Source organism: Leucoraja erinacea, chromosome 2 (assembly GCF_028641065.1).
Source record: "Leucoraja erinacea ecotype New England chromosome 2, Leri_hhj_1, whole genome shotgun sequence".
NCBI lineage: Eukaryota > Metazoa > Chordata > Chondrichthyes > Rajiformes > Rajidae > Leucoraja > Leucoraja erinaceus.
The window spans coordinates 85591644-85605577 of record NC_073378.1 but is presented as its reverse complement, the minus strand read 5'-3'; the positions used below and the strand labels follow the sequence as shown (position 1 = coordinate 85605577).

Below are 13934 nucleotides of genomic sequence, written 5' to 3'. Positions count from 1 at the left end.
AAATCTTGTTCAAGGATCATCTTAAAAATAGCACAACACTACCTGAAATGCCTGACAAAATTGTGCGTTCAGGTTACTAGGAAAGAAACTAAATCCTGCTGCTGTTCATTACGATATGCTACAGAATGTCCAATTCCTCTCTATTTAAAACAGCGCCCTTAGTATTTGTATTAGATTATCGGTGATTCCTCTAAAATACAGAGGGAACTTTAAATCTTCGGCCGCCGGCCTGCGGCCTACACCAACTAAAAGCCGCGGTCTCCGTTGGGGAGGAGCCGACTCTGGACTTACCTGGACTTGTATCTTGTCCTTTACCATCTGGACGCCCGCAGCAACGGCTGCGGAGGGTTGAGGTCCCGACCACGGGGGGAAATGGAGGAGGACTGGCCAAATTGTGTGCCTTCCACCACAGTGATGAATGCTGTGGTGGATGTTTATGTTAAAAATTTATTGTGTTTTTGTGTGTGCCCTTTATCATTGTATCGCTGCTGACGTATCATTTCACTTGCACTTTTTGTGCAATGTGACAAATAAACCGTTGTATTGTATTGTATTGTAGTTCATTGTGATTCTGAGTTAAGAAGAAAATCTAACCCAGGACATTTGATAAAACCAGGAATTTTCTGCATTTGAATTTAATGGCACATTTAATACATTTTTTCACTACATTTATTTAATTTACACCATAAATCTGGTATCAATTTTGCACATTACTAGAAGAGAAATAAAATAGCCAAGGTTTTCAATGGAAGACATTTCATTTGCAGGTACCAATGATTATGGTAAGTTCACCAAAGCAATCACAATTTACATCTCAGAAAGGAATAAAAAAAGGAATTTTAAACAACTGCAGCATTTGATTTATACATAAACAATACTTGTATTTGAAAACCATTAAATTTATATCCACAGAACACAACAGGAAAACATTTATCCAGTTTCAAAAGATGAATTAACAGCCTCAAGGGATCACAGTTGCAGTCTCATATAAACGTGCCATTGCAAAATATAAATGATTCACAAGCATTTTTAACCAAAGTGATGGATCAAGGGAATTTACTCTGAAGATTCTGTTTGACAGTTTTTGATGTGGTCTATTTAGGAATCATAACATGAACATAACAAACGCTCACAATAAAATGGAAGAACAACAGATGATCCTTCCTTCTACACATATAACTTTGGTGACTTTCTGCTACTTTTACCAGACTGATAACTAAGTATAGCTTTATACATATACACAATTAAATGCCTTCCGTGAATCAATAGGCGCCAGTCCTAAATACAGTAATGTAACAATTAGTCCAGTTCTCACTGTGCACTTAGTAAATAGTCAGGGAGCTCTGAGCTGAAGAGGAAAAATGATCATTACAGATTAAGAATATGTTTTTAGAATGCCATCCTTTACTGCAGCATGTGCAATGCAGAGATTTTCCAGATTTTTTTTTAAATCGATCATTTGTGGTATATTAGTCTGATATTTTGTAATATGCAGCACAAATCTCTTTAATTTAATGAATCTTGCTAAATGTATCAGTATAAATTAGTTGATATACCAATTTGTAGACACTTAGTGCAATTCAAAATTCTGTGATATAATTCAAATACAAAACTGGTAAATATATCATTACAAATAAAAAATACACTCTCTTCGCACCAAGCTAACTTTGGAGTGGAGTTTGATTACTGGCTTTTCTGATTGAGCGTATTTACCTTTATATATATATATATATATATTATATATATATTTTAAATGGAACAATGAAAAACAACTCTGTAGCTTGTGGAAGTTGCTCAATAATGTTGCTTTGCTTTTCCTTATATAACTGTCCTAATGATGTTCAAAAGCATATAGAGTAATAGGATTTGTTTGAAAATCAATCCCTATTATTTTATTTAAAGATGTGCTTCCTAAAACAAAAACAGACTACGGGGAATGTTATATCTGCAGCATCACAGACTTCTTTGTCCACACATCCAACCTATAAGGACTATAGCTGTACCTCTGCAACTCAGTCACAAATAGTAACTAAAGTGTTGGTTTTACTTCATACTGCTTTCATTTCTCAGAACAAGACATCTTCATTTTCAATCAGGAGCTGGACTATCAGTCTCTGGTATCGTATATCATTCAACGTAGCCAGAGTATTTTGTTCAGGAGGTCGCATTAACGTTGGCCCAAAAACAGTTCCAAGGTTTTCCGCATTCATCAAATTATCCTTTTCAAGTAAAATGATCCTAAAATGAATCAAATTAGATTGTCACGTAAGCTTTGGAATGGTACAGCCTCCAATATTTCTTAATATTTATGTTCTGTTTTATACTTTGATAAATTTAAGCAAGGCAAATACTTGTAATCATAAAATAAACCATAACCTCTGATAGCGATAAACAGCTTCATGTCATCGAACAGAAGTGGTAATGAAAACTGCAAAGAATATTTAATCTGTTACATAACACAAAAACAATTCTATTCCAGGAATTTTGAAAATGAACACCAGTTTCAGCAAAAAAAACCACAAAGTACTGGAGTGACTTGGCAGGTCAGGCAGCGTTTCTGGAAAACATGGGTAGGTAATGTTTCAGGCTGAAATCTTTTCAACTGATTGTAATAGAGGTAAGAAAGCTTGAAGAGAGATGGGAGCAGGATAACGCCTGGTAAGTTCAGGCTGAAATCTTTTCAACTGATTGTAATCGAGGTAAGAAAGCTTGAAGAGAGATGGGAGCAGGGGGGTTTGATTGCCTGAGTAAGTTATAGCTGAAGGGATGAGAAAGGGAGGGGTCAAAGGGAACTGCATAAAGTGCTTCGGATTTACAAAAAAAAACCAACAACAACCCTTTCCCCTGCCCCATCCCCTACCAACAGTGCCACCCCGAAGTAACTCAGCATGTCAGTGTTCTACTAGAGGGTGAACACGCTGGATCATAACCAATATCAAGCACGCGTATAGAGCCATCAACTCGGCCAGTCAGATCATCTTCCCTCCTGAGAACATGCCAGATAGGTAAAATGCATTTTAGGTTTTACCCAGACAAACTGGGATACAGGTGAGGGGGTGTGGACTTGATTCTGCATCTGAAATGTGGTACAAAAACATGGGTTTTCCCAAGGGGTCCAGTCAGGTCCGCACACTCCTCAGAGCCCGCGAGCTGCCTTGGGGTGGAAGGAGCATAGAGTCCCACTTGTCCAGCAATAATACACGGATACAAGACAAAGTCAGTGATCCAAGGAGCGTGCGCCCACCCTTCACCCAGAATTTCAGCTTGCAGAGGGAGGGGTCTTTGTGGAAAGTGGAATGGGGTGGGGATGGGAAAATGTGACATGTGGTGGAAAGTGGTGTTGAAAGTGGTGCAAATGTCGGAGAATTATATTTAAATTTTAATTTTAGGAAAGTCACCAACAACAACCCTTTCCCCTACCACCCTATATCCCTTCCTCGGGCTTAACATTTTGCACCTCTTCTCTCTATGTCTCACAGCCTTTTGTCTTCTCCCCATCTCTGGCCTTCGTCCACCCATCTTCCAATCAAAACCTCCTTCACCTGTATCCACCTATCACCCTCCAGTCTTTATCCCACACCCCCCTTTCTTCCAGCCTCCGGTTTCTCGCGCGGCTGACATCACTACAATCACGTCATCAAGAAGGCTCCCGGCTGCACGCAAAAAGCATCACATATCCATGTCTCCAGAGATGTTGCCTGACCTGCTGCCTTCCTCCAGCAACTGTGCCTTTTTTGTAAACTAACATCTGCAGTTTCTTGTTGTTTCTGACCAGATGAGGACAATCAACAGACTCCAGGAACAGCTGCTCACGACCTGCTGCCCTCTGGAAGGCGGCTATCATCAAATCTGCAGACAGGAATAGCTTCCCGAAAATATATGTATATATGTATGTAGCGCCGTAGAATTTGTGCACTATTCCCCCCCCCCCCCCCCATCTCCCTTCTGTTTTGTTTTTCTGTTTCTTGTTTTTTGTGTAAAATTGTATGTATGCCTCCAAAATATTCCAAATAGAATTTAAACTGGAGGTGGTGAAGGGAGGGCTTAAGCCAGAAAGGGTTATTGGGAAGAAAGAGCTACATTAAATTTAGTTGCATCTGGTTGGGTAACTATAGTTGGGTGGAGATTATTCCAGTCTTTAATTGTGCGGGGGAATTAATTGTTTCAGTTACAGTTGTAATCACTGGAATTATGTAAATATTGCCAGCTTACAGGAGCTAGAATATAGAATACAGTCAACAATTTAATTATTTAAGAGAAAGATGAGGAACAGCAAAAGTACTGACTGACTTGATTGGCAATCCTGTTTAATCAAGGAACATTATCCCAAAGTGAAGAAAAATGTACAAAATTAGAACTTTTATTTATTTGGTCAAATTTCCACAGTTAAGCATGTGTGGCATGCTTTCTAACGATTTCAGCAATCCTAACTGCAATATTAGGACACTGACTTGCAATGTTTATTATGACAACTACAATGAAGCACCTGCTTTACTGCAAGATCTAGGACAATAACGCCTGTTGGGAGACTTTGTTCAAATTAGTTCTACTCGTCTTGCAAATCAAAAATTAACGAGTTTTCAATTGGCACAGGAAAAAATACACATATTAATAATAATAGCCATAACATTACCCAACAGATGTGTTGATTATAAATATAGATTTATATTGAAATTATGATTCAAGAACATAAGGGCATTTTCAATACTAAATTAAAGTATTGCTTACTCTGGGATGAAACATTGTCTGACAGTAAATAACCAACAAAATAATACTGAGAAAAATGGAATGAATTTAATTTGGAGGTACCATCTTGGGAGACTTGGAAACATGTTTTTGCCGTTGCATTTTCCTCTCCTGGAATATAAAGCAGTAACCTATTGGGCTGGAAAGATTCCCAGAGTGTCGCACACACCCTTCATGGAGATATTAAAGACAAGCCATCCTGCCAGCCGTGCACCCACAGATGCAACAGCCTCTTCATAAAATAATCATGGCAATGATGTAGAAATATTGAAAATGTAAAATAATTAATACCAACGAATAGCAAAGCAACAAAATTCATAAACTGTTTAATAATTATTCTAAAATGTAATTCCGTTAAAATAGTTCATCATGAGGATGTTGCCAGGGCTCGAAGGTCTGAGCAACAGGGAGGTTGAGTAGGCTGGGCCTCTATTCCTTGGTGCACAGAGGATGAGGGGTGATTTTATAGATGTGTATAAAATCATGAGAGGAATAGATCAGGTAGATGCACAGACTCTCTTGCCCAGAGTCAGGGAATCAAGGACCAGAGGGCATAGGTTTAAAGTGAAGAGGAAAATATTTAATAGGAATTGGAGGGATAACTCTTTCACGCAAAGGGTGGTGGGTGCATGGAATGAGCTGCCAGAGGAGGTAGTTAAGGCAGGGACTAATCCAACTTTTAAGTAACAGTTGGACAGGCACATGGATAGAACAGGTTTGGATGAATATGGGCCAAACGCAGAGAGGTGGGACTAGGGTAGCAGGGACATGTTGGCCAATGTGGGCAAGTTGGGCCGAAGGGCCTGTTTCCATGCTGTATCACTATGACTCTATGAGAGTTTCATTAGTTCCATTTCACATACAAAGTCAAACCTATGCAGGATTGGAATTTAAAATAGTTACAAAAAGATAAACATCACTAACCTTGCTCAAGTAAGTTCACGATACCACAGCCAACTTAGTTTATATATGACATTATAATGTAAACAAAATGTCACAAAAGAAAACAGCTGACATATGAAAAATTAAACAAATCTAAACTTAGTTCACACATGTGCATTGGCAGCATCTTTTATAGCTTTCACCGGCTCAGATGCAGATTCATTTTGCATGCCATTTGATTTCTAACTCCATTCTGGTGAACTGCCACAGAATAACAATTGTGATACGTCGATGCAAGAATATCCTCATTTAAATGTGTTAAAATGGCCAAAAGTATTTCACTGGAGCAATAAAAGTCACAGAGATGAAGTTAAGTCAGTTAACAAGTCACTTGGCCATTGAGGTACATTCTAAAAAGGACAGAGATGGAAAGGATTTCAGAGCTTAGGAGCTAGACAGCTGAAATCACAGCTGTCATGTTGGATTGAAATAAATTGGGAACGTACAAGAGGTCAGTATGAGGGGTCCACAGAATGAGCAGAGCTTACATGAATGAGTTCAGGTTTTGAGTACTGTCCACATATAATTGGTTGATGGACTCAAGGGTACACATGCTGTTGTGTGCTAGATTGAATCAATCCACACAAAATTATGTTTTCCGTATCAATGGTTTCCCCGAACCAGGAGAACTACAACTGAATATGTTTTCAACTGAAAATCACTCATAATTAGGGAACATTCTGAAATACAATATGGTAACTTTTTGTATCTACGTGGGTGAATGCCCAAGATGTTGATAGGTTGAGATATTAATAATTTATTTTGCAATATACCTTATTTTAGGACTATTGACTATTTGCATGCTAATACTTTTCAGATGAATCCAGAAATCATCCATCTTAAGTATAAACACAACTTACTTTTTCAGATGAGTCATCAAATGTCGCAATGTTTCATAATGTGCAGGAGGTAGTAACATTAAAGATTCATGAATCGCCTCCAGCCTGTCATCTGGGTTAGTAATTTCTGATTAAAAATAAGAGTAAATTACTCAAAGTAAATATTCATCCATAACAATTATCCACCTCCCTGAGAATTATACCAGAAATATTCACACTTTTTAAAATTCTGAACACAGCCCTGATATATATATATAATTAAAAATAAATATTTCCTTGTGAAATTAGTTTTTCTCCCTTCACACGTCTTTCCTTCTCCTCCCGGTGAGATACAGTTATAGAGGCTACCGGTGTCCTCTGGTCCCCCATTCCAGTGCCCATTGAACATGTATTTACCTTGAGAGTATTCTTCAGATTTTTGACAATTGAGAAATTCAATCCTGTCTTTTTTCACTTTAATGGAAGTTACTAAGGTGTCTGCTGTTGTGGACACCATACTAAAACTAAGATTTCCCCTAAATCACCACTGTAGCTGAGTTGATTGCCAAAACGTAGTGTTAACTTAGATGTATTCATTGATCATTTAACACATCAAAAAACACCTGTAACATCAGCACTTAAGTATCGAACCATACAGTGGAGGTGAGATGTGGGAGGGGGATAAGACATAATTGTGATAGTACCTGCCGCAGCTACCCCATCTGGCAGCTTGTTTTATACACCTACCACCCCTTGTGTAAAAACGTTGCCCCTGGGATCCCCTCACCTTAAACCTACGTCCTTTGGTTCTTGATTCTCCCACTCTGGGTAAAAAGTTCTGGGCATTTACCCTATCTGTTCCTCTCATGGTCTTATACAACTCTATTCGATCACCCCTCATCCTCCTGAGCTCCAAGGAATAAAGTCCTAGCCTGCTCAATCTCTCCCTATAGCTCAGGCCATTGAGTCCTGGCAACATCCACGTAAATCTTCTCTGCATCCTTTCCAGCTTAACATCGTTCCCATAACAGGGTGACCAAAACAGAGCACGATACTCTAATTGTGGCCTCACTAATGTACAACTGTAATATAACCTCCCAACTACTATATTCAAAACCTTGCCTGATGAAAGGCCAATGTGCCAAAAGCCTTCTTGACCACCCTATCTGTTACACTTGAATTTTGACCTGCACTCAGGGATTTACCTTGATCCCTCTGCTCCACAACACTCCCCAGAGCCCGGCAATGCACTGTGTAGGTCCCTGCCCTGGTTATTTCCCAAAATGCAACACCTCACACTTATCTGTATTAAACTTCATTAACCATTTTCTCAGCCAACCTGCCTAAACAATCAAGATCCTGGTGCAAATTTTGACAACCATTCTCGCTACCTACAATACCACCCACTTTAGTGTCATCTGCAAACTAACTAATCATGCACTGTGTGTTCTCATCGAAATCACTGATATAGATGACAGACAACAATGGGCTCAGCACTGAACCTCGAGACACACCACTGGTCACAGGCCTCTAGTGCTTCCTTCCGTAAAGCCAATTTTCTATCCAGTCGGCTGTTCTCCTTGGATCACATGCTATCTAACCTTTGAGGACAGCCTAGCATATGGAACTTTATCCAATACCTTGCTAAAATCCATATATACAAAGTCTACAACTCTTATCAAAGATTATCAATCTTTTTGGTTACATCTTCAAAAAACTCAGATCCATGAGATATGGTCTCCCATGTACAAAACAGTGCTGACTGTCCCTAATCAGTCCTTGCGTCTCTATCTAAATGCATGTATATCTTACCCCTCAAAATACCCTCTAGTAACTTTCTGACCACAGATTTAAGGTCACTGGCCTCTGGTTCTCGGGCTATTCTTTTTTGCAAATGAAGTTTACTTTCCACTATTGAAAGTTAGTTGAGATCACAAAATTGAAAGAATACTTACTAGAAGATTCAATGAATTTATGATAAGAATCATAAGTGATGACAGGAATCGGCAAATCTCTAAAATACAGCTTAAGGGCACCAGCAATAATGTTGACATCCGCATACATAGTGGCAGAGATGTCAGCTTTGTCACCATCTTGAAAGAGGATAAGAAACATCAAATTAAAAGAATGGCTACACAAAAGTTACACATTACCTTATTAAGATCATGTATATTACTCACGCAGATCATTACAGGTAAATATATACAAAATCTGCCGTTGTGTGCTAGATTGGAATAAGCGTTAGAAAAATTGAAAGCAAACTACACTCAGGAACAAATAGCAATGTTAAAAAAATATTTTCATAGCTACTATTACTGATGGCAGCATTCTTATATGAAGTTTGTTGTGAATATTTTCACAGTCTTTAATATTCAACAATAATTTCAACACAAAGGCAGCTCCCCACTTTTTAATTCTGTATTTTGAGAATAATTGAGAATAATTGAGAATAATTAAGTATTCGAGTGATTGGGCCAGTCATTTTGTACTATCAGTGTGCAGTTTGAATATTTTCTTCAGTGAAAGGATATCACAGTCATCCTCCAGCTTCTTCTAATTGTTCTGGTTTCTTCCCATCTTCCAAAAAAGTGTTGCCAAGGGTCAAGAGAATCAAGTGTTTAATTGTCATGTACCAACAACAACACTGAAATTCTTATTTCCTGGAACTTAACTGGTCTAATTAACATAACACAGGTAAATACATTTAAGACTACAATAAATTAATAACCATTAATGCTTGGTAACCATAACAGTGCAAAACCAAAGTCCACGGTGCAACCAAGACAGTCCATAGAAGATTGTAGATTGGTTATTGCATGTGAACCAATCACAGTAGAAATAGCATCACTAACCCACCTTATACTGTGCTTTATACTAACACCCACTTCCTACACTGGTCAGTCTTGGAAGCGGTAACGACGAACTAACAACTAACAGCCTGCTGTACCGCTATACTATGTGTACAGATTAAAGATGACTTTGAACTCCAGATTGTGCAATTTGCTTATTAACAAAGATCATAATCGCTGAGGAGATTGCTAGTGTTGTGTAGTGTTCAAGATGCTGGGAGGAAGCCTTTCCTGAACTTGGTGGTCATGATTTTCAGGCTCCTGTCCTTTTCACCTGATGATAGAAGTAAAATGCAAGCATGACCAGGGTGGTGTGGGTCTTTGATCACGTTGGCTGCCCTATTGGGGAAGCGCCACCTACTGACGTACTTGCTCCTAATGTCCAAGTGGTCCAATCCAGAGGGAGAGCTAGCGACATCATGCACCTTGCTCTGGTTTCTTCCCATGTTCTAAAATGTGCTGATAGATGAATTGGCTACTGTAATGAATCTTTAGCACACATAATGGCAAAAGACTCAAAGGAGCTGAAGGGCATCATCTGGCACTTGTTTCATATGTTCCATTTACCCCCCTGCTTATAGTCAAGTTCCTATTAAATCTATTCCTTCTCACCTTTAACCTGTGCCTTTTATCTCGAGAAACCCCAATCCTGGGAAAAATACTGCATGCATTCCCCCTATCTATGCTCATCATGATTTATATACCTCTATAACAACACCACTTAGGCTCCAATTTTCAAGGAATAAAGCCCCATCTTACAACTCCTTGACTTTCCAGCTGAATGACATCTTTCATCTCACAGGGACCAAAACTGAACACAATACTTCTTGTGCAGCCTCACCAACGTGTTGTACAACTGAAGCAGAATGTTCAATTTTCTATATTCAATGCCCTTATTAAGGCCAGAATGCCAAAAGCCTTCTTCACCACAATATCCACCTGGGACACCATTTTCAAGGAACTACGTACTTATACTCCTTGGTCCCTCAGAATCCCCATCCAGTAACTTACCAACCACAGATGTTAGGCTTATTAGTCTTTAGATCACAGGTTTTTCTTTGCGTTTTTTCTTAAAGGCACTACATCAGCCATCCTCCAGTCTTCTGTTACCTCATCCTTGGGTAACAATGATGTATACATCCAATGTAAGCTTCTCTGCTCTTTTGCATACATTCCTAAATTCTCAAGGTGCTTATATTATGTTGGTTTGCTTCTGGTTTAATTTTAATCTAGATCATAGAACTCCATGTTGCTATCACTGAATGTTCAAAATCATGTGCAATAGTTTAAGTATGGCTAATGAAATGACTTCAAATGAAATCAAATCTTTCTTCTAATGTGGCAATGGGAACATTTGCAAAACCCACTGATTTGAAATGCCCATTTTGATTTGTATTGTAATTAAAAGCAGAAGAGAATGCTCCACTCACCTCGATCAAATGACATTTTAACATCTTCTATGTGCTCAGTAAATCCAGACACCCTGTAAAGCCCCTCAGATTTCAAACCTATGGAACAAATGGGAATTGTTACTTTATTAAGTGGAGCTTAATTGCTGGAAACAATAATTAATAAATAAAGACACAAAGACATTTCAGGTCGGGCACTTTGCAGTTTAAAACACCTTTTTGTCTATATTCTCATATTGGGAATAAAGTGACTATCCAGAACTTGGCTTGCATGGGGAAATTGAAGGACTACATAGATCCCCCTTTCATTTCCTAAAAATGAAACTTGTAGTGGAATCTGTTATTTTTGTTTCTGCATATTGCTTATGCAGGAATCCTTAATGTGTAAACGGTATTACTTGCTCACATTTTGTCTATTTTACATAGTGGCTTATTTAACATTTTCTGATAACAATGCATAGTTCCTCTAAAATATTATGCAGAATATATTCAACATATTGTGGATATTCTCTGCATTAAAATTCTGAAATTCATGCCACGCCTACAAAGTCTAGTCACCCATATTCCCTACCTAAAAACCTATGCCCTCTGGTTCTTGATTCCCCTACTCTGGACAAAAGCTTGTGCAGTTTCCTTCTCTAATCCCCTAAAGCATTGTAAAGGATTGGAAGTTTTTAGTTATGGGGAGAGATTGGATAGGTTGGACTTGTTTTCGCTGGAGTGGTTGGTTAAAAGGCAACCTGATAGTTGGTAAATAAAATTATAAGCTGCATGGATATGGAAGAAAGTCGGAATTTCTTTCATATGATAGGGTATCCAAAACAAAAGTGTATATGTTTAAATTGATGGAAACGGAATCTGAGGGCAAGGTTAGAGGTTAATTGATATCTGGAGTACTACATCAGAGGAGGTGGTGCGATCACTTAGTTTGAGAAGCATTTAGTGAGACATTTGAATAGGCAAGACAAAGGAGAATCCACGTGAACCCCAGACTCAGGGTACAGGTTCAACACAAAATCAGATTCAGATTCAGATTCAACTTTAATTGTCATTGTCAGTGTACAGTACAGAGACAACAAAATGCAGTTAGCATCTCCCTGGAAGAGCGACATAGAATATGATTTCAATAAATAAATCTATTTACATGCATACAGTCATTTTCCTGTGGGAGGAGTGTCCGGGGGGGTGATTGGCAGTCACCGAGGTACAGTGTTGAGTAGTGTGACAGCCGCAGGGAAGAAGTTGTTCCTGGACCTGCTGGTCCGGCAACGGAGAGACCTGTAGCGCCTCCCAGATGGTAGGAGGGTAAACAATCCATGGTTGGGGTGAGAGCAGTCCTTGGCGATGCTGAGCGCCCTCCGCAGACAACGCTTACTTTGGACAGACTCAATGGAGGGGAGCGAGGAACCGGTGATGCGTTGGGCAATTTTCACCACCCTCAGCAGTGCTTTCCGGTCGGAGACAGAGCAGTTGCCATACAATACTGTGATACAGTTGGTAAGGATGCTCTCGATGGTGCAGCGGTAGAAGTTCACCAGGATCTGAGGAGACAGATGGACCTTCTTCAGTCTCCTCAGGAAGAAGAGACGCTGGTGAGACTTCTTGACCAGAGTTTAGGTATTGTGGGTCCAAGACAGGTCATCGGAGATGGTTACACAAAAAAGCTGGAGAAACTCAGCGGGTGCAGCAGCATCTATGGAGCGAAGGAAATAGGCAACGTTTCGGGCCGAAACCCTTCTTCAGACCTTCTTCAGGTCATCGGAGATGTTGGCCCCCAGGAACCTGAAGCTGGAAACACGTTCCACCTCCGTCCCGTTGATGTGGATGGGGTTGTGCGTGCCACCCCTAGACTTCCTGAAGTCTACAATGAGCTCCTTGGTCTTCTTGGAGTTAAGGGCCAGGTTGTTGTCAGCGCACCATGCTGCTAAGTGCTGGACCTCCTCCCTGTAGGCCGACTCATCGTTGTTGCTGATGAGGCCAATCACCGTTGTATGATCTGCATACTTGATGATGGTGTTAGTACCATGTACAGGTGTGCAGTCGTAGGTGACGAGGGAGTAGAGGAGGGGGCTCAGCACACAGCCCTGTGGAACGCCGGTGTTCAGGGTGAGGGTTGAAGAGGTGTGCATGTCTAACCTAACAGACTGGGGTCTGTTGGTTAGAAAGTCCAGTATCCAGTTGCAGAGGGAGGGGTCGATGCCCAGGTTCCCGAGTTTGGTGATCAGTTTAGAGGGTATAATGGTGTTCAATGCTGAGCTGTAATCGATGAACAGCATTCTTACGTAAGTGTCTCTGTTGTCGAGGTGGGAGAGGGTGGAGTGAAGTGCCGTTGAGATGGCATCCTCCGTACTCCTGTTCTTGTGGTAGGCAAACTGATAGGGATCCAATGTGGGGGGTAGGCAGCCTTTGAGGTGCGCCTACAAATATCCTCCAACATAACTAAGGACAGCATTATTAACAAAATGGTAGACCAACAACTTTTCAGGTTAACAACAAATGTTGCAACAGGCTGAAGTATCACAAGTGCATCCCTGGAGGAGTTTTGGGAACTGAGGAGTAAACTATAAAAGGAAATTATGGCAATAAGGGGCCAGGAGATAGCTCTGGCGGGTAGCATTAAGAACAATCCCAAGAGATTTTATAAAAACATAAGGGGGAAAGGGTAACTAGAGAGAGAGTGGGACCTCTCAGGAATTAAAGCGATCACCTCTGTGTGGAGCCACAAGAGATGGGCAAGGTCCTCAATGAGTATTTCACCTCTGTATTTACTGAGGAGAAAGACAGGAGGACAGAGGAACTTGGGGCAGTCAATGGAAGCATCTTGAGAGCAGTCAGTGTTACCATCGAAGAGGTGTTGAAGGTGCTCTCGTGTATAAAGGTAGACAAATCTCCAGGGCCTGATCAGATATATCTGAGGACATTGTGGGACACAAGAGAGAAAATTGCTGGAGCTCTGGTTGAAATTTATGAGTCATCTTAAAATACAGAGAGCTGCTGGAAGACTGGAGGGTGGCAAATGTTGTGCCTCTATTCACGAAGGGCTGCAGGGAAAATGCTGGGAACTATAGGCCAGTGAGCTTAACATCTGTAGTTGGAAAGTTACTAGAGGGTATTCTGAGGGATAGGTTATACAGGCATTTGGATGGGCAGGGGCTGATTGGGGATAGTCA

At 40.2% G+C, this 13934-nt stretch overlaps 1 protein-coding gene across 1 annotated transcript in view; it reads right to left on the bottom strand.

Moving 5' to 3' along the window:
• Nucleotides 1–619: 619 nt before the first annotated feature.
• chn2 (chimerin 2) overlaps nt 620–13934 on the bottom strand; it is a 251788-nt gene continuing 238473 nt past the window's right edge. Inside the window, exons 10-13 of the mRNA XM_055660074.1 lie at nt 10786–10863; nt 8462–8599; nt 6549–6654; nt 620–2238 (exon numbers count right to left, since the gene is read on the bottom strand). Of these exons, the coding sequence (XP_055516049.1) occupies nt 2067–2238; nt 6549–6654; nt 8462–8599; nt 10786–10863 (494 nt within the window). The 3' untranslated portion in view covers nt 620–2066. The remainder of the gene's footprint in view (nt 2239–6548; nt 6655–8461; nt 8600–10785; nt 10864–13934) is intronic.